Source organism: Sesamum indicum, linkage group LG4 (genome assembly GCF_000512975.1).
Source record: "Sesamum indicum cultivar Zhongzhi No. 13 linkage group LG4, S_indicum_v1.0, whole genome shotgun sequence".
In the NCBI taxonomy this organism is placed as follows: Eukaryota; Viridiplantae; Streptophyta; class Magnoliopsida; order Lamiales; family Pedaliaceae; genus Sesamum; species Sesamum indicum.
In genome coordinates, this window is record NC_026148.1 from 9,119,702 (window position 1) to 9,145,405 (window position 25,704).

At 34.4% G+C, this 25,704-nt stretch overlaps 4 protein-coding genes across 4 annotated transcripts; 2 read left to right on the plus strand and 2 right to left on the minus strand.

Annotated features, from left to right (window-relative positions):
- Positions 1 to 4,106, minus strand: LOC105160675 (probable pectinesterase/pectinesterase inhibitor 34; the record flags this gene model as incomplete). The annotated part of the gene is given in 4 exon segments (XM_020693307.1): positions 1 to 667; positions 2,060 to 2,196; positions 2,729 to 3,250; positions 3,399 to 4,106. Coding segments are annotated over 4 exon segments (1,748 nt in total), but the record flags the coding sequence as incomplete, so codon positions are not given.
- On the plus strand, positions 15,115 to 18,308 carry LOC105160360 (O-acyltransferase WSD1). The gene is made up of 7 exons (XM_011077691.2): positions 15,115 to 15,335; positions 15,446 to 16,027; positions 16,948 to 17,014; positions 17,156 to 17,277; positions 17,375 to 17,590; positions 17,776 to 17,913; positions 18,009 to 18,308. The coding sequence occupies exons 1-7, from the start codon at positions 15,165 to 15,167 to the stop codon at positions 18,189 to 18,191; spliced, it is 1,479 nt and encodes a 492-aa protein (XP_011075993.1). The 5' UTR covers positions 15,115 to 15,164; the 3' UTR covers positions 18,192 to 18,308.
- On the minus strand, positions 18,336 to 19,768 carry LOC105160676 (GDSL esterase/lipase At4g10955-like). The gene is made up of 3 exons (XM_011078156.2): positions 19,628 to 19,768; positions 19,437 to 19,534; positions 18,336 to 19,342 (listed from the first exon to the last, which is right to left on the minus strand). Exons 2-3 carry the CDS (start codon positions 19,496 to 19,498, stop codon positions 18,370 to 18,372), a joined length of 1,035 nt encoding a protein of 344 aa, XP_011076458.1. The 5' UTR covers positions 19,499 to 19,534; positions 19,628 to 19,768; the 3' UTR covers positions 18,336 to 18,369.
- Positions 21,642 to 25,270, plus strand: LOC105160361 (protein BOBBER 1). The gene is made up of 6 exons (XM_011077692.2): positions 21,642 to 22,173; positions 23,343 to 23,515; positions 23,666 to 23,714; positions 23,849 to 24,015; positions 24,773 to 24,856; positions 24,953 to 25,270. The coding sequence occupies exons 1-6, from the start codon at positions 21,798 to 21,800 to the stop codon at positions 24,989 to 24,991; spliced, it is 888 nt and encodes a 295-aa protein (XP_011075994.1). The 5' UTR covers positions 21,642 to 21,797; the 3' UTR covers positions 24,992 to 25,270.

The following is a 25,704-nucleotide window of genomic DNA, read 5'->3' on the forward strand; positions in this document are numbered from 1 at the left end:
CCGGTAGACGGCAACCATGATGACCCGTAAATGAATTGCGCCACCGTGAACTTGCTAGCCTCATCTGTGGATGTGATCACACGATAGCCAGGCCATTTTACGCGCTGCCCTATTGCCCCACCGGGTCCATAGTTCATGTACTCCCCATAGTACAATGTGTCTAGTGCAAATGTGGCATTCCACTCTAGCCAACCCCTAGGGTGAATGTGGTCACCCATATAGGAAAGCATGTAAACCGTTCGAGAGTACAACTTCCATGGCCGTCCTAAGTATGTTGGGTAGGCGGTTTTGTTTGCCTCAAGGTCGGATTCCGCTACTATCCTACAAGCGTGGATCGAAATACCAGTGTTCTGATTAGGGTCCTTGCGATTTTGTGCTGTTATGGTGTTCTTCTGAAATGGCAAGGGCTTTCTGGCATGAATGCTACAATTTTGGAATACGACTGCAGCATTGCCGAATATGAAGTCTACTGTGCCATATATGTCACACTCGCGGTAGAATTGTCTTTGTGAGTGCGTGTATAATGTATCTTGATATCCAATGATGTTGCATCGATAGATCACCGCGTGATCGGCCCCAATACGGAGGGCCACAGCTTGATGCTTGCTTGGTCCGGCCCAGTTTTCAAATGTCATGTCCCTTGCAATGAAACCAGCACCAGTAGCAGCTACATGCCAAGAATAATAAGTATAAACATACATGCCAAGATAGATTGATGCTTACAAAAAACTAACAAAAACACTTGCCCAAGAACACACAGTTTGACTTGGTCCACATATGAATTGGTCCTTCATTCACACTTGCTCAAATTTCTTGTGAAAACAATAGCAAAAGTTTGTCAATGTTTACATATTAATTGTCCGGAAAGGAAAGCACAATGAATAAGGAAAACTAATTGAGGCCCCATTTGAAGTTTTGTTGGTAAGGGGTCTTAAACAATGACATACCCATGACCCACCAGTAACGTGACCTGCTTTACATTATAGCCACTAAAATTATTGGTAAGACACTGTTACATATTACAGGGGCAGCAAGTTGGTGGAATGAGAGATAAGAATCACAAGAACTGAAACTTTTACAAGTGTGTCATGGAGAGAAAAAGATAAGAGGACTGCAATTATTATATACTACAAAAATGCACTCAACCATGCAGAATTAAACCACCTCTTCAATTATCTATGATCATAATGCTCCATTTAGGAATTGCATCATTCAAACCAGAATTATATATCTTAATTTCTCTTTCATATGTCACACTGATCAAAGCGGTATGGGTGGCGGAATAGGTAAAAAATTATGCTTTATCTTTCCAAGGAAAGTGATGAAAGCTGAATCCACATGCCCAATTACCTCCACTATTTTATTTTATACAGCCATAAAAGCTCTAATAGAAAGGGACAGAAAGAGAGGATGTAATTGAAATGGAAAATCCATAAAGAAAAACTTGAAATCAAGACGAGTATACTACCATTAAAGGACAATGATAGGCAACTTGTAGTCACAAAGAATAATGATTGATTATATGGGTCGTATAGAAAATAGTTTTTTTCAATTGTCTTCTACTGTCCCTAACAAGAAACCAAAACCTCAAATCAAAGTCTCTGTACAATGCATCGGTAAAATTAACCATGGAACAGGGACATATATGAAAATTTCATCTACTGAAACTCCAAGGGGCAAATTAGTCAAATCAGTATTTATTTGTTGAAATTTTTTTATCCAAATCAGATTTTGCATTATAGAGCAAGTATCATACTATTTCTAACTGTACACAAATTATACATCAAGTGTATTATATTTATTGTATAATTAATTCATGCCCAATGAAATTTAACTTCAATTAGAAATTTTTCGGTTTGTTGTATATAGTGGAGAAGAATCTAATCACATACTCGGCATGACAGACACGTGCATGTTAGACTTCATGCAAAGCCAAACTGCCCACTGTTTTCACACAACCAATAATAATTACCGGAAAGTTGAGGGGGCGGGGGGAAAGGTAAATAATGAAAAGAAAGAGAAAAGGCAAAAAGGGGAGGGAAAAGGATAGGAATTTTACCGAAAGACGCAGTGTGGAATGTTGTCATGTTATCTTGGACACTTTTTCCACCTGCAATGACTGTTTTGCCCTTGCCGTCTCCAATGAACATTATATTAGTCTTTTTCCTACCCACCTTCAAGATTTTCTCCTCATACCTATGACAATCAAGTATTAGGCCAAAAACTTTCAAATTATATGTTCAACCGAAATTCTAACCCACACCAATTGATGTATAGAATCAATTATACGACAGCTGCATTACTCTTATAATGCGATTCATATATAATTTTAAAAAAATAATTAATTACATAATATATATCACATATCTTCTGTGCGATTGATTTAAACTTTCACTGGTATGTTAATTATTAAATTAATTGTAATTCATATAGAAAATTCGGCAATTTAATTAAATTATATCGTCATAAAAACTCAAAATCATTTGGGAATAATTCAGATCAGAAAAAGTCGTTCACGTGAGAATAGTTAGTAAAGTTATCATCACATTGAACTTAGTCAACATCCTAATTACTAAATAGCAACATGACACGTCGACATGCAATTTAGCAAATATAATGACGGGGATAGAAAAGTCATTTTGGACCCAAAAGCAATTAAAAAGCCGACCGACCATAAACGAAGCACAGTAATATTTTAAACACTATTTCAAGCCACACGTGAACTTACTTTCCTGCCCTCACGTAGATAATAAATCGCCGATTACTGTGCTCCGGCGCCTTCTTGATCGCCTCCGTGATCGTTTTGCACGTGCCGTTGCCGTCCTGAGACACGATTATATCGGCATTGATCGCCGACACCGGCATATCCAGCAGCTTTCTGTCTCTACGAGACAACCATACCGGAAAGTGCTTGTTCTCCTTATCATTACTCAGTAACCGCCGCCTCCGGTTCTGTATCGGAATACCAGAGAAATCCTCGTCGCCTCCGGCGGCGGCGTATATCGCGAGACAATTGCTCACGAGCTCTGATAAGTCCTTTAACCTGTCCGACATTTGACTCTTGACGTAGCCGTTTAATTCATCGAAGCCATCAGTGCAGGTGTCCTGGTTCGTTAACGAGGCACTGAGCCAGGTTAACACGTCCTGAGTCGAACCGCCTGCGCCGCCTCCTGAGGCGACGGAGGTGAGCGAGCGTGAGAGGAGATCCACGGAATCCTCAAGGAGCTCGAGGCAGTCCTCGTACGCCGACCTGAGGTAGAAGGCAGACTTGAGAAATTTTATTCCAAGTGTAGTCAAAGTAAAATCGATGTGCATGCATTATGTTAATACTAAAAAATAACATAAAAAATCCATGGACATGACGAGCAATTAAAGACTCAAGTCACTGTCCAACAGACCTGACGCGAGGATCCATATTAAGATTGCTGATCTCGGAAGCGGAATACAGCGCTCGGCCGAATTTCTGGAGAGTCATGTTAACGGAAATGTGGACGAGGTCCTTGTCGGAGGCGGTGAGGGCACCAGGGAAGTCGAGGAGCGAGTTGACGCAGAGCGTGGGGTACCTAGTCCGACTGCAAGCTTTGGACATGGCTTGAGACGGACGCCGGTTATGCAGCCTGGGTCCGGCGGCTGAATCAGCCCTGTTCCGGATCACGACAAGGAGGGTGGCGGCGACGGCGGAGGCGACGATGAGTGTGGCAGCGAGGAGGAGGAGTAGCTTGAGTTTAGATTTTCTGGGAGCGCGGGTGGGGTCAGCGGTAAGGCTGCGGGTTGAGGAGCCACCACAAGGCTCGGGTTTTCCGAGCCTGCCGTATTCCATCACTGTCGGCTAAAAAATTCAAAATACAAAAAAAAAGAAAAAAAGAAAAGAAAGTAATGTGGGTTGGTAGTGAAGTTATGCAGCGTTTGGGTGAAGAAAGAAGGTTGAAGAGGAGGGTGATTATAGAGAGCGGAAAGGTGTAAAGAAGCAGAGCGGGGTAAGGTAATGGGTATTGTGGGAGGGAGGGGATTGGGGATGCACCATAACATATATGGACCGGGCGCATGTGTGAGTTTGGGGTGGGGTATGGTCGGGATTAGCTGTAGTCTACTACTAGAACTTGGTCTGGATGATGTTGCAGTACATTGATTGTGAAAGATGTGAGTCTTGATAACAATTTGACGGTTTTTCAAGAGATCCAACACTTGAATGGTTTAGTACTCTAATATTTTATTATGAAAAATTCATTTGAGAGGGTGGGTGTGTTTTGATGAAGGGCGGGTGTTGGTGTTGGTTGAGTCAGTCGCTGCAGCTTCAGCTTGTTTGAATGTGTGAGCATAGCATGATGTCAAATTCCATAATGTTGGGTCATTGGGTTCCAGATGGATTTTAGATATGAGGTTGAAAAGCAAAATAACAAGAGTTGGTATGTTTTTGTAAATTAAGATGTTTATTACTTGTTAATATTAAATGATTAGCTAAAGTTATGAGGTGTTTATTAAGTATTCAGCCGACAAGAGCTTTAATACTTATTAATGCTGAATACGTACATTAAATGATGAGAAGAAAATTGAGTGGTATATAAACACCAAGTTCCATTTTTCTCAATGGGATTCTTTTATTTCTTTAATTTATAAAATAATAAAAATAAAGGCAAAGTCCTTTTGACAAGATAATTATAAAATTTCCACCTGGACATAATATTGATCTGATCAAGTGTTGCCACATACTCAGACATCATTTATGAAAATAAGACCACGTAACTCCTCTCACATTCATTGTTTTGATAGATATAATACGACTGTATATACTATCATCTCATATCAAATGAAAATTTAAGAAGCTAATCAAAAATATATAAACTCAAACTTCTCCTTTTCCTGACATTATTATTTTTCATGACCAAACTTTGATATTTCAACCAGAGAAAATGAAATAATAGTATAACTACGCTTATAAATAGGGTGTACGTCGCATCACCTATTATTTTAAAATAAAATTTTATTTTAGTTTTTGATAAAAAAAAATAACTTATTACACCATAAATTTAAAAAAAATAAATATATCTGCTTAAATAAGATATCCTTAAAAACAGTAGTCCATTATCCATATTGCATGTTAATTATGAAAGAAGGGATGCAAATAATTAGTAATAATTTAGATAAGTTGGTAACATTCCAAACTATTGTCATTTTCATCTTTATGAACGTATCATCACCAGGTGCGTAAGCTCCCACTTCCTTTTTCCACCACCCTAATTTCAATTTCCTCTACATTCCCCCCCTTCCCTTCTTAAATCTTTCTATTTTACAAAAATTAATATATATAATAATTTCTCCCTTTTGACCTTCAAAATTATATTAATCTAAACACATCCATCTTCATTCTTCATCCATATTATTATCCATTAGTTTGATTTTCTTTTCTTTTTAAGAAACAATCATTACATTATTTGGTATGACTGGATTTTTTCATCTTTGCGATCGACAATTTCTTCAGGCCCAACTCAATTGGCGAAACTGATGAATTCGAATTCCATTAATGTGTAGATATTAGTCTATATTAATAATAGTTGTTGATATATTGTAAGAATAATAACTATTAATTAATTATAAATATTTGATATTGATAATTAATATCTGTGAATTGATAGTTCAGAATCAATCAAAACATCAAATTATGGGAAACAAGCTGCAGATAGGGCAAGGAAAATGAATTATTCTTTCATCCCCACGAGTAGTTGTAGTAGTAGTTGTTGTTGTTAGGGAGGGCATGGAATGCATCATTAGTCTTTGTTGCGTTATGTCAATTTCATTTGGTTATAGGACCACTAATTTTCCACTTTAGTAATCATAACTTCTTATCTAAAGTCTTCACCATTTTGGTAATCATTAATTCCAGTGAAAACGCAATCAATATTTGATTGAATTGACATAACCTCTCTTATTAATAAAAAAAAAATTCAAAATTCAAATCTAAATTCCATCCTGTTGTAACAACCCAAAAAAAAAAAAAGCAAAAGAGCTTCAAAATTAGTAATATTGTTTATAAATCGCAATCGTAATTATTAAGAAAAGGATCTAATTCGATTGACAAATTGGATCATTGATAGTGATCTACGTTAATAGTAGTTGTTGTTGTTGTTGGTCTATTGTGATAATAGTTATTAATTAGTTGATTATACATATTTAACTGGTACTGATGTAGCTGTAATCGATTCTTTTAAATAAAAGTTATTAAATTAAAACCTAATTAATTATAGAATTTAAAATTGAATCATGACATTCCTCAGGGCCCTCCATTTCTATCCCTAATTAAACTTGTTTAATGACAAATTAACATTAATTAAAGTAAAAAAAAGAAAAGACAGGTAAGAATAATGAAATGGATTCCTATTGGTTGATAAGCATTTCAATATATTCAGATTGGTGATGATTAATTTATTGTGAAGTTAGTTAAGGTGCTGACACTCAATTAGTGGGACTTGAGATTCTGATCTCCATCCTACCCTATGTATGTATGTTAGCTTTAATTAAATTAAAATATTATATTAATAATTCAGTGTAGTTTCAGAGTAGCTGCCTTTAGGGATACGATGCTTTATTAAAGTACATCAAAAGCGTAAGATTTACTTTACAAAGCTTTATACTTTAGAGATTTATGTAGTCTATTTTTTATATTAGTATTTTATTTATTTTAAATATATTTGTTAATTTAAAAATATCGATTTATTGAATTCATTTTTTAATTTTTATAGAAGTAGATCATAAATATTAACCAATAAAAGACATAAATAACCCCTGTTATGCCTCGTTTGAGCAAGAAATTGACTAGCTCCAGTACCCGACGGACTTGCAATATGGGCCATTGATAACTTGATAGCTCCCAATTGGTCCTAGCAAGTGGACGCATTGATCCTATGAATACATTCATTACACTATAGTAAGACACGTTTATTACACTCAACAGTATTAATTGTCTTATTTCGATCTCAAGCTGATTTAAGTATCGGCTAATGTTAGTTGAAAATCTTCCAACAAGCTTAAACGATCTCTTCTTTTTTGAGGTTCCATACTTAATTTGAAATATTTTTGAAGTGACCTAGACCTTCAATTTGAATCAAATTTGAATGTAACTAATGATATAGTAATATATTGAACGTTATATACCCATAGGCCGTAGCTATATATATATATGTGTGTATGAGTGTACATGCGTATGTAGATGAAGTGACAAGTGATGGTTGCAGTGGCGCATGGAAGCAGTGGTGGCCACCGACAATTCATACGCATTGCATTCTGTAGGTGTACATATACATGTGCGTGATGATTTGTGGACGTACATACATGTACATGTACATATGCATAAACATATCTATACATGAAATATAAATTTTACATATTACCACCCTAGTTTATAATTACAAATTAAATTATGAAAATTGGATTTTCTATTTTAAGTTATATTATATTTTTTATTCAATTTAATATATATATATTAAAAAAAAATTACAGCGTGATTAACAATAAAAAATAATACGCTTTGCTAACTTTTAAGTATTTAGCACAATTATTTCATATAACTAATAATTCATCTCTCTCTATGGAATAATTAAACCGCCCTCTATTGAAGTTTTGCATAATTACACACAAACTTTTTGTGACTTTGAAAATTATATATTTAGTATTTTTTACATTTATTTTTATTTAATAGGTAGATTCATCCGTTAGTTAAAATTTATCGAAAATGTTGATATTAACAAAAAAAAAAAAAACAGAATTATTATTGAATTATTACAGATCAAATAATTTTTTTAATCAAACAATCTTTATACATTTTACACGCTAATACAGAATTAATGACATTAAATGTAATAGAACAATAATTGATTTATGGTTAGATTAATTAGCAATTAGAACATAAGATAGCCCAATAAATGCAGACTGACGCCCTTTCCACCTTTGATTTAGCTTCTTGTTTGAACGGAACAATCACATTTAATCACCGCTCTTAATTCTTTCAATTTACTGATATTAATAAAATATTTGAACGAAAATTTATATTTATTTTTGATTGAATTAAAATTGATTTATTATAGTCAAATAATTATTTCAGATTAAATTACCCTTATAACGATCAAGATATACATTCTCGCATGTATTAATACGTGAAGATGTATGAGGGTAATTCGATCATGAAAATTTTTTTTTGGACCTAGTATAAGTCAATAATAATTCAATCGGGGGTTGATATAGATTTTTTTCGATTGTTTTGTTAATATTACCAATTGGGGAATTCTGACTAATAAAGTGACTTATTTGTTAGACGTAAGCAAAACTCATGGATACTTAATTTAATTTTTCAAACCATAAAGAATTTTTATATAATTATATCTAATTTCAAGGGAAGGAAATATAATTATCCCTAATATTTATTGAGATCTAATTTCCTGAATATAAAGACATATATGCTTTGGTAAGAGTTCTTTTGTTTTTTTTGTAAAAAATAGAAATTAGCTGTAATTACACATCAATATTATGAATAAATTAAATAGTTGAATTATATCTCGTTTCAATCAATATATTAATATAATTAAAAATTATAATATAACAAATTAAATAAACTCACATCAAAATGAATTAAATAATTAATACAGTGAATTGCGTTTCTCAAAAATTAATATCGAACAACAATTGTTGTACTTGGGCTGTATTGATGCATTTATTAATTTTTAGTTAGTGGATACGCTCAATAATTGTTATAGAATTAAAGTTTTATTTCAAATCGTGTCGCATCTTTCACTCCAATTCATATATATATATATATATATATATTATATTATTTATTTTATTTAAAAAATTATATATATAACCTTTATATATTAAATAAATTAAAAAAAATACACTAAAATTTGAAATAAAGAAAATCTAATCAGCAATCTTAAGCTCTTGTTGGGATCGCCTCTTTAGTATTTTAGTGTGTAATTAGGTCAAATATGAATTACCATTGTTCCATTTACTGTTTATTTTTATATGAGTAAATTATAAATACCTGTATTTGATAAAATTATGTAATTTTTTATTAGAAGTTTGGAATTATCAATTTTATTTTTATTGTATTATTTTTTTTAAAAAATAGATAAAGTGGATGAAAAAAATGTAAAATTATAAAAAGAATCATCCACTTGATCTAATTTCTTTTATAAAATTTTAAAAGATAAGTAAAATTATAATTCATAGTCTACAAAAAATATTTCGGTCAATTCACTATAAGAGACTAATGAATTGAGCTGATTTTTGTTAGATAACCATTAAAATTAGGGAATATTTATAATTATAGCAAAATATTATAAAATTCGTCATAATTTACCCTTTTTGATAAAAGAACAATGAATATAAATTAATAAATCAAATAAAATTTACTTTTATTTTTTACATGTTCTTTTTTTTTTAGTATCGTTTTGAATTGAACAATTATTCACAGAACCTAATCTTGAAAAGTATTTTCACATTTTCACGATCGAAATCATATTTTTCACATTCTTACATCAAAATGAAAAATATTTATCACCAACATCAATCAATTTTTTTTGGGGCATATCTCTTGCTATTAACTACGGTAACTAAGCTGCCTAAAAGACAATAATTATATTTAATTACGAAGTATCAAAGTGGTTGAAAAATAATTCAGTCACGACACAATGAAAACTTTGATCAAAACAATGTTATCACGAAATTATGCATCCCACCTTATTTTCATGAATATGGTAGCATGAGAGGTACTTATTTGAATTAAATCGTTCACAAAATAAGTATAATAAAGGTGGGCAATTTACTAAGGATGTATTATGTGATGATGATTGGAGGTGCAAAGAATTGAATGTGCATGTGTAGATTTCTATTTAGGTGGGGGACACGTCAACTCCAACAGCTAAAATGTAATAACATGGTTTGCTAGTCATTTACACATGGGTCCAAAAATTAGCATTATTTATGAATTATTTGGTGTCAGTTGATTAATGATTGGGTCTAGGACATTTTACGTGCCATGGTCTTGGTTACCTTCACCAAATGTTCTGACTTGTCATTATTTTTAGCTATAATCAAGAATGGGTCTTAGCTACTAGGGATTGCATCTTGAGAATTACATCAACTTTTCTAAGATAGATGGATGTAGATACTTAATACTAGCTTTCTTTATTATTATTATTTTTCAAAAAAAAATTGTCTTCAAATTCTGATTTTGATAATTAACAATAGATGGGGTCTAACAGAAAGGGTATTAGATGTCCAAATATGGTTGAGATCAGTGTACATTTTATCTGAACGGGCTCGTACTTGATTTGTTAATCTAGAATTAATTCTATAGTTGATACCACAATACGTAATTTTGTATGGATAAAAATGTTTGGTTGAGCCTGGATATGTGATTACTGAAAGAATATTTTTCACATTTTCTCCTTAATTTCACAACCAATTTAAGTATTGATCGATCGTTGCTAGAAACCTCCCGACAAATCTAACATTTTAACTGCCATTGGGGTTGTTGCAATCTCGAACAGCGATCAATGGTGAGGACTCGTAATTAATTTTAGGAATAATTACATTAACACTCCTTCATTTATGAGTTGTTTACATAAATCACCCCTATCTTTTATATAATTATACATATACTTATCAAAATACCATGAGATATACATCTTATTTCTATATCAATTTGTGATAATTTATTTTTATTGTTATATATAGTCGGATAATTAATGAGTTTTCTCTCTCTCTCTCTATATATATATATATATTCTAATTTAGTCATATCCCAATATTAATTCTAAACCAGCTAATTACAACATAAGTAGAACGACAAGAAAGCACAATTGACAATTACATGCCAACTTACAGTTTGACAAATGAAAAAGGGGGGGGGGGGGGGAATAATTTCTTCCACAACTTGCACAAAATTAAGCAATATTGCAATTGGGAATTGAGTGTTTGGATAAGAAGTCTCTAAACAGCTACCAATCTAATTACTATTAAATTCAGAATTAAGATGAATGAAGGACTTAATTATTTGTTGTTAATCTGTCTTTTCATAGTAACAATTCTCGCCCTCACATCATTTACTATCATTAATTTTTCTAACAAATTGGTTGGCAGATAAACCTTCCCACATATTTTTCAGGGAAAATTGCTTTTTTGGTCTGCATGATAGAAGATGTTGTACGTACTTTTGATCCCACAGTTTACAAGCTTAGCATATTTAGTCTCGTAAAATAAAAATATTGTAGCATATTTGATCCCTAGAATAGAAATTGTAGCACATTTAGTCCCTGCATTTAGTCCCTGTAAGATTAAAAAAATAATAGCATTTTTTGTTCTAAATTAATGCTGCAATTTTTTAACCTATGGAAATTAATAAATATGCTAAGCTCATAAACTGCGACAAAAACATACAACACCTGCTATTTTATTGGACCAAAAATGTAATTTTTCCTATTTTGCACTGCCTTTTATTTAATCCAATTACAACAACTCGAGTTAAAATTAAATTATGACATTACAAGTACATTCATCAATATTATTTTTCTCTTTACATTAAATTTATAAGATGATAAAATACTAAAATACATATTCAGATAAAAAATAAAAAAGAAATTATTTATAATATTGATATAGATAACCCAGAAAAGAAATCATAGTGAATATAAAAGGGTTGTGTGTGAAGCAATTATTATGTGATGAATCATCCATTCTTTCATGTGCCCTTGTCCTTCTTCATCCCTCCACCTCTAACGTATATCTGTATTTCATTTAAGGTCTTGAGAAGGCTGTATTCCTCTACTACGCGTCTTCATAATTGAAATTTGAAAAAGACATTCATAAATATGTGACATTAATTCAAAGTATTTTACAAGTCAATGCCTTTACTTTTATTGATCACTTAGTTTTCATCCATAACAACACACACTCCAAACGTGAATTGGATATGAAAGTGGCCCAATGTAACTGGACTACAGGATAGGATGAAGAGCCATCGATTTTGGGCTTTCTATGAGCTGAAAATTGAGCCTATGAACCAACCTGGCCCAATAGACAGATTTTAAAATTTTGACTTCATTTATATCTTTGAAGTTTTTATCTCGGAGTCGCATTTTGATAATAAGAGAGCTGCTACAGAAGTCGCATGTCAGTCATTTTAATCTGGAATCAACTCTTTTTTCCCCCCTCAAAATCGGCATCAAGTGAAATTTCTTTATTTACGTGGATAATGACGATAGTTGTTTTAAGTATAAAGTCTATATAATTATTTGGTGATTTATCGCGCCAAGTATTGCCAGCTCTAACTCCGTAGGAACCTCATGAGTTTGTTTTGAAAAAGCACCTCACAAGAGAGGAGGTCTTAGTCATAAAAAGTGAGGTATATTGTTCGCTTTAGAGAGGAATTGTATGATTTTGTTCTATTTAAGGCGCATCGTTAAAAAAAATAAAGCCCACTCAAATTTCTTATTTGCGATCAATATAAAACGTTTTATCTATGTCAATAGATAAAATTCGAAATGGCCGCGACTACATTTGATTGTTTTATAAAATCTGGCTATCTAATGCAAAGACAAGTCTTGGCTATCATATATTAGAGTACTTTGTTCTTAAGAAACCTTTGGCCTTATCTATATCTGTCCGAATTAGATTTTTGGTTGTCATCTTATCCTCCAACATTTCAGTGTGCACACACCATATATATATATATATATATAACGATTGCATCATGAATTTTAAAGATTTTATAAACGTGGCGTGTGTATGTTGAACGGAGATAAGATAAATACAACAGAAAATTTAATCCGAAATTTGTCTGGCTTCGATAGACAGGGTTTTGCTTCTCTTTAAATTGTTAGTTGAGTTCTTGCCTTGACCAAGTTCGGTCGAATCAAATGAATATACTTGTTATGTGATCTGTTAATTTTCATTAATTATATACCAATCACACAATAAGTATATTGCACTTGTTATATAATTGGTTCAAATTCGACTAAACTGAGTCCGAATTAGAATTTGTCAAGAAACTTGTTCAAAGATAAAGCTAGTCTAATGGATATGGATGTCGAAATCAAGCCGTTGCATTCCAATTCTAAACAGCTCCAGGCTGGCTAGCTAGCCTAGCTACAACTATTATTCAACAATGCACATTAATTCTAGCATGGCCATCAGCATCTCAATTTGATGCGTATATGGTGCATGGCTGCTGCTGCTGGTGCCAAAGCATAGAAACCGTAGTAGCGATTTAACCTCAACCCAATTAATTTTCTGGTTTTAGAGGTTTTAGAATTATTGATGATGATGATGCATGCATACACCATGTGCATGTTATTAGCGTGTGTTGGCAGACGCGACCTTTTTCTCGTGAATGGTGATGATGATGATGATGCATGAATGGTCGTGATCATCATTAATTATATTTTTATCCCCACATTATATATAATTAATAATCTTCTCGTAGTACATGCAAGAGACCAAAATATTGTACAATTACGTAAGAGGAGATATAAATTCATTACAAAGATACACTATTGTTTTAATTACTCTAATCGCCTTACATCAAGGAAAATTCTAGTCTGGATCTGATTTAGTTAAATCTGAATCAATCATATATCAAGTGCAATATACTTGTCGTATGATTGGTGTACAGTTAAAAGAAAGTGACCAATCACATAATAAATGTATCACACTTATTCAATAATTGATTTGATTCAATCAGACTTATTCTAAACAAAAAATATCCGTATCAAGGTTCACGAGTTCTTTTTGTAATCTTGTATCCTATCTTTCTGTCTGTCATTTTTGTCCATTTTTGCTTGTTTCTCTAATACTATTAATTATCTTTTTTTACACCACTTTCTTATAAATCTAATAGTAATTAACTTATTATTTCATATATATTTTATTAAATAATAAATATTTTATTTTAAATAATACCAAAGAATTACACATACATTCTAACATACATCGTGTCACAAAATACGATTGGGCCTAAATGTACATATAGTATAATTTGATATATAATTCAAGAAAAATAATCAACCACACCGCAAATGTATAACATTTTGTTATCAATTTGATTCGGTCCAATTTAATTTGAATTTTTTATAATATCTTATAATACAAAGTAGGTGCAATCATTACATATATATATATATGTATATAGAAAAAGCAATAATAAATTGAGGTTGGTGGGACAGTGGAAACTTGAAGAAACAAGCTCAAGTAGTTGAGAGAATTTGACCGACCAATCAATTCTCCTCTATAATTAATTACCTCAACCAATACCTTTTTTCTATTTATAAAAAATAAACATCAAACATTACTTCTCATAAGTCGTGCTTTTTTGCCGTCCAAATCTGTATTCCGAGTGTCAATACCCAAATATAACATATTTTATTTTAAAAAAAATTAAATTTATAAATAGTACACATCAATTTAATTTTAAATAAATATTTAACAAATAATCGCTTTACAATAATAAAAAAAAAATGAATTGTTACCTTCATTTTTTAATAAAAATAATATATTTGTACAACCATGTTAGTCGAATATTAATATAAATATATAATTGATATTTTCTTTATTAATACAATGATTATTTCTAGTCGTATAATTTATAATATTTTGAATTTATATTTTTCAATAAATACAATATCAATACGAAGTATTTTTCTCCTTTTCGAATGTTAGAAAAATTAAATAGTAAAACAAGTTTTATTTAGTGTGTGTGTGAGAGAGAGAGAGCGAGGGAGAGAGGAGTATGGGTGCGAGAAAGAGAGTGTGTGTGAGTGTATGAAAAGCGATATTCTTTTGTTTTATAATATATCAATTTTATATAGCTCATAAAATGTTATGAAAAAAAAGTTAATTTTTTTAAAAAAATTTATAAAATATTTAAAAAAACTTATAAGCTTGGCCAAACATCTTCCAAGATGAAGAACAATGGATCATTCTATTCTAGTTACTGTACCAATAAATGCTCCTTTCCGAATCATTAATGCTCTTTAAGTGAATTAATGATATTGGTACTTCAAACTCTGTTGCAATAGCTAACTCTCTCTCGCTCTCTCTCTTTATATATATACACATTCAGCTTATTACGTACTAAAGATTAAATAATAATAAAAAAATTCTGATAAAAATACAGAATGTCTCTGAAAGAAGAGCCAGCTAGCCCCACTGCTCGATTGATGCAGGCACCCTCCTTCAACCTCTGCATTTTAGCACTTTTGGGTTATTCCACCAAGATCGACGTCAACTTGTTCAAGAAATGTTTAGAGAGAACTCTTTTGAAACACCCTCGTTTCTCGAGTCTTCTCGTACGTTGTCACTATATAAATTGTCAATATACATATCAATTAATGCTTCTGACGTTTAGTACTTGTATATAATAACAAGTAACTTATTTGCTAATTTTGATGTTGATAAGGTTGTGAACGACAAGAAGCGTGGGAAATGTTCGTGGAGACGGACAAGGGTGGATTTGGAGAACCATGTTTATGTGCCGGATTTGGATCCGGACATGGAAAACCCTGACGAGTTCGTGGAGGATTTCACGTCGGGGCTGTCGAGGATCCCCCTGGACTACGCGAAGCCGCTGTGGGAAGTCCACATTCTCAATGTGAAAACCTCGGATGCAAATTCCGTGGTGATATTCAAGATTCATCACTCGATGGGCGACGGGGTGTCGATGATTTCCCTGGTGCTGGCCTGCTCCAAGAAGCTGTCTGATCCTGAATCTCTGCCTGTTATGCCGTCAAAGAAACAGAAACAGAAACCCTCTGGCGTTGGGGGGTTGATGAAGAGGTGGTTTGTCTCGGTTTGGATCATTCTCGTGGTTATTTTCAACACGTTGATTGACTCGGCGTTGTTCTTGGCGACGATTTTGTTTCTGGAAGACAGCAAGACTCCGATCAAGGGAGGAGGAAGGGTCGATGGAGGTCCCAAGCGGTTCGTGCACAGGATTGTTAGTCTTGACGACGTTAAGCTTGTCAAGAATGCAATGAATGTGGTATGTGTTTTAATAATGTAATAATCGTGTTTACATTTGTAAAATTGTAATAATTGTTCTAAGTGTGTCAAGATGGTTTTAATTACATTCATGGGTTGAACCCAACCCGACTAGTTATCAATTAAAATCGATTTAATATAAGTTGTTAATGGGCTTTATATAGGTACTTAATCGGTTCAAAAAACCTACAAACTACTATTATTATTATCCACTCTTCTCTTTCACCACACACACTATTCTCACCCACTCCTCTTTCACCAAACACACACGCACACGCACCCACAAAGTCAGACGCATTCACTCTATTTCTCCACACATATAGGCGGGCATACTCAGAGAACTCTCAATTTTTAGTTAAAAGGTTATAATGTTATTCTTATTATTTCAAATTGTTTAATAATTTATTTTATATTTTTATGTGATTTTTTATTTCACAGTACGACTTATACTTCTGAAACTGATGAAAATGAAAATTAACTCTCAACAAATATAGAGAATTTTGGCCGGTATCTATGGTTGGAATTTATGCCTTTTGGGCTTTAATTATTTCTTGGACTAATTAAATATAAGGGGCAAATAAATTATTTTATATTTCTTGACTACTTTTTCGATTGATAGAATTGGTATGTGTAATTATGCGTAAATAAAGAGTTGTTTGTATAATTTTTTACTATATATCGGACCGTGTTATTGTAATTTACCCCAAAATAGCCCTTGAAAACATACTAGATACCTATAACTAAATAGAATAAAAAACCCTTTTTACCAACTGTAGAGTTCCGAAACTTTAACCTCACGAACAGATCATTTTGACAATTAAGTAAATTTTATTTAATTAATTGGTCAAAATCTTTTTATGTTATTGAATGAATTTGTAAATGAAATAGTACTGACATTCTTCTTATGTTAAAATTTTGCAGAGCATCAATGATGTAGTACTAGGTGTAACAGAAGCTGGCCTCACTCGTTATCTCAAGACGACATACGGTGAATTTTCTTCCACCTAACATATGAGATCAAAAATGCAATTTCCCCTAATTCCCTCAGTTGATTTTGCTTTGTGCACTTGAATTCGATATTTGAATGATTTAAATGAGAGTGGCAATTTTTATATATCTCCATCGACAGACACTGAACAAAAACACAGAGAAAATGGTGCACATGTCATGAAGAAGACAAGGGCTTTACCTAGACATCTTCGTCTTAGATCAGCTGTTGTTTTTAACCTTAGGTCAACACCTGCTATTCAGGTAACTAAACACACACACACACACATGCACACACATCTATATATATGTGTTGCCATTTTAACTAAGTACTTCATGTCTAAACATGTTGGTGGTGAAGGACTTGGCTGAAATCATGGAGAAGGAGAAGGAGTTAAATGGAATGTGGGGCAATTTAGTAGCCATTGTGCTTCTTCCCATGACCATCGCTCTGCAAGATGACCCTTTAAGTTACGTGCGAAGAGCCAAGGCGACCATGAACCGCAAGAAGCTCTCACTTGAATCTAAATTCGTATTCACCGCACTCAAGCTATTGATTAAGTTATTTGGAATCAAGGTAGGTTGTAATCACTAAAATCCTAGCTAGGCTCCACCGATAGTTGTAGTAGAGTACGTGCAGTTGTTTAGATTATTGTTCTTGATTTATGACAACTTAAATTTGTGGTCCAAACACTTTACAATATATCAGTATGTCTTTTTGATTAGTATGTTAATGCTACACTCTCGATTACATCAATGCAGACGGCAGCTGCAGTGACAAGTGCTGTATTTCGGAATACTACGTTTGGTTTCTCGAATGTGGCCGGCCCACAAGACGAGATCAGTTTGTTTGGTCACCCCTTGTGTTACATTGCTCCTTCTGTTCATGGCTTCCCTCATGTAATTAGTGGCCGAACAACATTCTTGGTTTAGTATTATTACAAACCTTTCATGAGATTAATGCTGATCTTATTTATTTATCATGGTTGTCGCAGGCATTGATCATCCATTGCCAGACCTATGCTAATAAGTTGATCATATGCTTAGCAGCCGACGAGAACTTGATTCCCAATCCTCATCAACTTTGTGATGATCTGCAGCAGTCCCTCCAAATTATTAAGGAAACTGTGATAAAAAGAGGGCTTGTAAAGGGCCCTCCACTTTGCGAATCTGTCTAGTTCTCAATGTCTGATGATCATTTATTTTCTGTTAAATTTAATGAGGACGCTAATGTTTCGTACTTTTGCAGCTCCAACCCTTTGTCTCAATTCATACATAAACACATTGTCTGAAGATCATAAACTATTGACAAGTTCCTCAACTTTCACAGACTAAATAAATAAATTACATTGAATTTCACTTGTACTGGTATAGTTTGTACTCGAACTCCAAGTCCGGTTTCCACCATTGATGAATACCGTGAGATTCCTTGAAATTCTGAGAAGGGCTAGAATTGATAGTCAGATAAGCAGAAGGAATAAGGTGAACTGCTTCGGAATCCTTTCCTCTAGCAGCTGATACTATGCTCCCTATGGAATGCTTAGTGGCAAGCCTTCCGATTTTTCCAGCACCAATTGACTCCATCTTCTCCCTATGCTTGAAATAGCCAATATACTCCGAAGAAATGATGTCTTCTTGATTGAGGAACAAGTATGGTATCCATGAAGAAAGCACGGCCGTGAACGGATCGTTTTCTTGAGCCTTTCGGCTATGGCTAGCAGCGACAGCCAGACCGGCAGTTAGGACACTGTTGGCAAACCTTAGCCCGAGTTTCACTTTTTCGTTCTTGATCCGTTCGATGGGAGGAGAGGCGAACGGAGGGTTGAAGAGGTATGTTTCAATATGAACCCCCATGTTCTTGGCCATGTGCCTTCCGACTAGTAGTGCTATGGACGACCCAAGGGAATGTCCGGCTAGCCAGACGTTTCCAGGGCCGGCCCCAGAGACGACGTTGTGGGCTGACTCACTGCCTATGTGAAAACGTCGACTCTCCTGGAGATTATTGATCATGCAATTGAGATTCAGCTTGAAATCCTCTGCTCTGGTCTTGGACTTATTGACTGAGCCCCGAAAGGCAATCACGTATTGCGGGGGCCTCTGGCCTGCGTAGTTGGGGTAGGGATACGGGAAGTTGAACTCGTAAACAGCAGCAAAATACGATAAATCATGGTCGTCCACGAGTACTTGGTTCAACCTGAAACTGAAAAATTCCCACCAGGGAGGAGCCAGGGCCTGAGGGCCTTGACGGTTTTGCTGTCGATCACATTCGAGCACGTAAACTCCTTGGACTAGGCTGGCAGCAATGGACCTTCTGTGGTTTGAATTGTTCCTGTGGATGATATAACCTTGAGATTGAGTCATAACTTGATAAGCAGAACAAAATAGATCAAGAGAGGTAGCATAAGCAGAGATGATTTGCTTACCAATCAACAGCAGTGAGAAAGGAGGGGCCGGTGAGGCCAAAATTTTCCCTCTCGGAGCCCATCACCCCACAAATTTCCTGCTAATGCTGACTAAAACCCTGTAGCATAGCAGATCCAAGAAAAGTACATAGTTACTAAAACTGAAACTTGAAATTATGCCAGAGATTTCATGCTAAATGCACCCAACTTACAAGCTTTGTTTAGGAAGTCAGGAAGTTGAGGTGATGCTACCCTTCATTCCTAAACATGTGCTCATCATTGTATATAATGCAAATTGCAAAGAGACCACTTCTTCCACCAAGTTGCCCACCATTAAAATTAAAGTCAAAAGAAAGAAACTAAATATAATAAGAAGAAGAAGAAGAGAGGAGTTGGAATTATTCCCTATACTATATACACATATATATATATATATAATCATAATAATTAATTGTCGTGAAAAATCATACTTTTTGTAGTGAAAAGACACTCGTATATTTTCAAAAATAGAGCAAAAAAATTGCTTCACGCCCACCTCTCATAAAAATTTTCTTGAATCTTTTATAATAAAATAAATTTAACATCTTAATTTATAAACCATTCTGATTTTACCCCTTTAGCAGAGGACTAAGAAGTTGGGAAAAGAAATTCATTCAGGTTCTGAACTCTGAAGTCAATCAATGAACTTAAAATCTACTAAAATTAAAATATTACATTATTATACGCATTCAATGTCATAATTAGCGGAGGAAAACAAAGTCAATGAGCTCATGGAAACATCCAAGAAGATGAGCTTTAGTTAGGGTTGACTTCAGACTAATACAAAAATATGGACAGGGACTGCTCTTCCAATCCTATCTAATACGGAATGTAACATGTAATTCCAAATTGCAATACAGGATTATTTCAACTCAATTTTCCCAATACCAAAACATATACTACATTCATAAATTATTCCCTACGTACATTATAACTCTTTATGATTTATAAATTATGATAAATTAATATTATTTATTATAATCGAACATAATAATGTAATTAATATTTTTTATAATTTTTAGTTATGGTCAAAATATTTGTTATGATTTTTAATTACGACGAATGTTATAGCCTTATCTGCAGAAAGGACTCATAGTTGTGTTACACCATTATGATCAATTAGTATTTATTTATTGATGCTATTAAGGTTCAGCATCACCACAACTGTGGATACTTAATTCAGTAATAGTTTTACTGAATGAATAAAGGGAAAATTTGAAATGATGTGGGAGTAATGGTTGAATATGATGATGGAGTAATACAGTTCGTGTGAAATGCAAAATTAAGCTTAAAAGTAGCTAAAATTCGACAGAAAGTGAGTGTAAGGTATGAGAAACTTAATTACCAAAATAACTGCACAATGTTTCAATTTATAATTAGTCGTGGAGCCAAATCCAAAGTAGTTAGAGCAAATTATACACCATTAGAAAGCTACTCATGTGTTAGTTGACTAATAAAAGAATTGGATTGAGATTGGACTTGTCTGGAAAGAGTTATGATCGTTTGAAAGGGTCTTATCTAGTCAACCCGAGATTCTGACAATCTGTTACTTGTTGTTTGATAAGTTGACTTCAGCTGATCTAAATAGAATTAGTTGGAGTTTTTTTGGTATGATGTCATGTACACAAGTGTTGTATCGTCGTAAATGTATGTTGAGTCATTCTGCTGAATTGGGCTCGTTTTTGGAGCTTAACAAATTAGTAAGGACAAGTAAAGTCCCTATTTGATACTTTGCTCGTGGATTGGTCGGATCAGATCTGTTGGGCCTGCTTGGTGGAGGTCCACCTTCTCAACTTTGGGTTTGTAAAATACTTGATTGGCATGAATTATACTTTTTCTAATTTTTTATCATAATAATCAACTATGAAGAAAAAAATAATAATTTGTGCTATTGGTATCTAATATGGGACCAATGACTCAAAAACTGATGTGCCATGTCATGCACGATTATCTTATACAAAGGGAAATAGTTGTGAAAGTCCACGGCCCAACTACCATCCTAAATGGGCTTTCCCCCCCAACTACCATCCTAAGTGGGCCTCCCTCTCCAACTGGTTATGTCCAATATAATTGGGCCCAATACTTTGAAAGTAAAAACCGAGCATGATATTTCAACTGCAACTGTAATTCTACGGAAATCCAAGGATCTTTCTGCAATTACCCATAAGATTAAAGGTCTTCTCGAATTCTCCTCTGCCTCCGAAGCTTTCAGACATACTTCCCCTCCTCGCTGCATCTCCTTCCATCTATATACTCATTACTTTACGTCTCTTCTTCTTCAAAATTGAAGTTGATCAAAACCCTAAAGCTCGAATTTTCTCCTCAATCTCAGAACAACCTCTAATGGCGATACTCTCCGACTACGAAGAGGAAGACCATAAGAAGCCGTCGTCATCGGCGGCGTCAGCGAAGAAGCCGTTTAACGCCGCTCTCGATCCGTCGGACCCGTTGGGGTTCCTCGAGAAGGTGTTTGAGTTCGTTGCCAAGGAGAGCGATCTGTTTAAGAGCGATTCGCTGGTGGCGGATGTGAATGCTGTGGTCAGAATGGTGAAGGATAAAGTGGAGGCGGAGGAGAACAAGAGGAAAGAAAGGAAAGTTGAGGGTGGTAAGGTGGAGAAGAAGATTAAGGAGGTTGAGGCGCCGCTGCCGCCGAAAAAGGAAGAGATTATGGAGGAGAAGGGGAGTGGGAGTAAAGCGGAAGAGGAGAAGGGGCCTCGAGGTACTCTTTTTAACTTCTGTTGAGAAGTTTTACTTTCCCCATTTTTTTGGTTTCACTTGAATCCTTGGTTTGCATATAAGGTAATGTTCTTGTTGTGTTATACATGCTTCTTTTAGATGTAATGTGGGTTTGGCATTACCTGTTGGAGGTGCAGATAATGGTGTTCTTTTCATAAAGATTGATCCTTTTGATGTATATGATATTTCTCGATAATCGCCTTCTCCTCTTCTATGTTTTAACTTTACGAAGATGGAAGCCGATTATTTATCTTTGATGTATTTTAGTCCAAGGATTGAACTTAAGCTTCTCTTTGTTCATGCAATTGCCCTACTTGTCGGTTAAGAATTTCAGTCTCATGCTAGATCAAATGTACGATCGCTAAGGTGTTTGCAATAGGTGTCATTTATTACATCTAGAATTCTTAGATGCATTTATTAATCGAAGTAATAAAGCAGGTTCATTATGGCATTGATTTCGACGGGTGCTGGGATGAAAACTTAATCGGGGTCTTTTGCTTTTCGGCTTTTTCCATATATAGAATATCAAATGTCTCATTTCAGAGTTATGGTTGTGGAAATTTCTGTTGAGAAACTGAAAGTGAAAATATTGGGGTTGTTCTTGTGAGATGTACACCATCGCACTCCATGTAACCATATCAAAGGTGTGTTTGGTTGTATGAATATTTTTCTCATCTGATAAAAAGCATCTCAGGCACATTTCAATTATAATTATTATGTGTTCTGTTTTCTTTCTTATGTAAGCCGATCAACTACGGTCATTACACTCTTATCTCATCCAATCACAAACTCAAGGCAAAACAAAAAAATAGGTTAATCTCAACTGAACTCATATGAGCTCATTTTTTCTCACTTAGATGAGAGGAAATCACAAACAAACACAGCTTGTATGTTCAAGATGTTGAATTTCCATTTTACGTGCTAACCTGAAGTGTTAATTATGTGCTTTTATGTAATGGCATTGTTTTTTGTGATTTTATCTCAGTTGAATTTGTTGGATTTGTTTATGCAGTTTCTTCTTTTGATTTCTAATTCTCAAAGATACACTTTTCTATTTTCGGGATATCTGAGCTTGACTATTCCCACTTCTTTTATGAGCTTTTGTTGCAAGACTCTCTATGGTGCCTGACTCCTTACATGGTATCTGAGCAGCACCTAACAAGGGCAATGGCCTTGATATGGACAAATACTCTTGGGGCCAATCTTTACAGGAAGTTAACATTTCTGTTCCCTTCCCTCCTGGAACAAAGTCAAGATTCATTACATGTGAAATAAAGAAAAACCATCTCAAAGTTGGGCTCAAAGGACAGCCTCCAGTTATTGATGTAAGTCCTGCAGCATCACTTTTTGCAATTATTCTTCCTGTCTTTGTAATTCAACTACTCAGCTCCTGTCCATGTATTTGCCTAACTAATCAGCACTATTGTTGTTGTCCATGTTGTTCAAGTACACTCTCAAATCGTTTGTGTTTGCAGGGTGAGCTCTATCAGCCTGTCAAGGTAGATGACTGTTTCTGGAGTTTAGGTAGGCATGCTGAACCACAGAAATAAGATGTTCCCCGTGGATATTTAGTTTATCTGTATTCCTTTTTGAACGTCGAAACATTGGTAACTGGAAGTCGGAAATTATTGGCCAACTGATTAGTCAACTTCTTGCAGAGGACCAGAAATCTATCTCTATTCTCCTAACGAAACATAACCAAATGGAATGGTGGAAGTACTTGGTGAAAGGTGAGCCTGAGATCGACACTCAGAAAGTAGAACCCGAAAACAGCAAATTGTCTGATCTGGACCCTGAAACACGTTCGACTGTGGAAAAAATGATGGTAATACTTCAGTGAGCCATTTTCATATTTCTGATATAATGACCAATTTGATCTTAGACTATGCAAATACAATGTGTAGCATTGCTGGTTGATTTTGTTTGGAAAGCGTGTTAATTACTAATTCTCAGGTTGCCAATCTATGTCCATGTGCTCTGTCATTCTGACCAGATATAATTGCTATTCTCCGATTCATCTGAAGCACCTAATTCTATTTTGCCTGCTGAAAGACAACTTTTTAATAAGACGTGACTCGCATTATGCAAATCTATCCAGAAATTGGACTTTTAATGGGCTTGAATGTCAGTAACACAAAGAGAAAGGTTAACTTTTTCCTTTTTGGCAGAAATAACTATCGGTCCAGAACACTACCTCTAGACTGAATTTAGTATCTTGACTCAAATGATTCAGATGTACTGACTGATTGGGTGCCTGTTATAGTTTATGAGCAATTCTGGGTTTCCCTTCAAAACCAAAGGAAAGATTCTCCTTAATGCTTTCACAATAAAATCGAGAAAGTCCCAACACACTCTAGACTTCATTCATGCCCATTCCAATTTTCTGGCATGGGGGTCATGAGATCTAGAGGGATTAACCGAACATATTCTCCTTTTGCCGGAAAATTTCCAGTTAGCCTTCAGAGAATCCTAAGTTCCTTGCTATTGTGCTGTTTGCTTTGTAATTCTTCCAGTTTTATAATTTCTTTCTCGACTCTGTGTAACATTCAACTTTTTGCTGTTTCTTAAATTATATTCCTCAGTTTGACCAACGCCAGAAACAAATGGGCCTTCCAACAAGCGACGAGATGCAGAAACAGGAGATACTGAAGAAGTTCATGGCCGAGGTTAATACGGAATGATAAATTCTCTAGCCTAACACCCTCTCCAGTATTTGTAATATTTAAAAATTTTTACTGATGTAAACTTGTATCGCTTTGCAGCATCCTGAAATGGACTTTTCCAGGGCCAAAATCAGCTAAGGGAGTGGGCCTCCTTACAACATTCTGTCATAGGATACACAGTTGGATGGGAGCAAACTGCATAATATAATTTACTTGATTCAGTTGCTTGTTGCTTGAATTTTCCCTGGTTTTCATTTTGAAGACTCTCATTGCTTCTCCTCTTTTCGACTTGCTCTGTGTATACTTTTTCATTAGATGGGCTCTGCAATTTTCCCCTACTGTTCAGATTAAACAATCAGGTTTTATGTCGGTGGGTTTAATTTTGAGTAATTGGAAAGTGTGATCCTTAAATCGTCATTACCGCTTTATTTGTTCCTTAAATTCACTAATTACGCTAATCTCAGCTCTAACACTGTTGCCAGCCAATGAAAAGGAAGGGTTATCAGTTGTCCAATATCCTCCTCTGGAACTACAGAAACGACACCAAAATCATTTTCTGAATGTCGTTTCAATCAAAAGTAGTGTGGATCCTACCCCATCCCATATTGTCCATTTGCAATAAATGGAGTCACAACAAACTGGCATAGCCAGACAGTGATCCCTTTGGTTTTTCTGCTCAACTTTAACTTTTCCTTGCACATTGTTTTAGCCCCTCCCTCCCAAAAATATGTGCATATTTTTATTTTATTATTTTATTTAAAAAGGAATAAGAAATATACCGGTTCCCTATTCTTCAGAATATAAATACATATATACTTTAACACAAAAAAGGAAGAATTTTAAAAGATAAT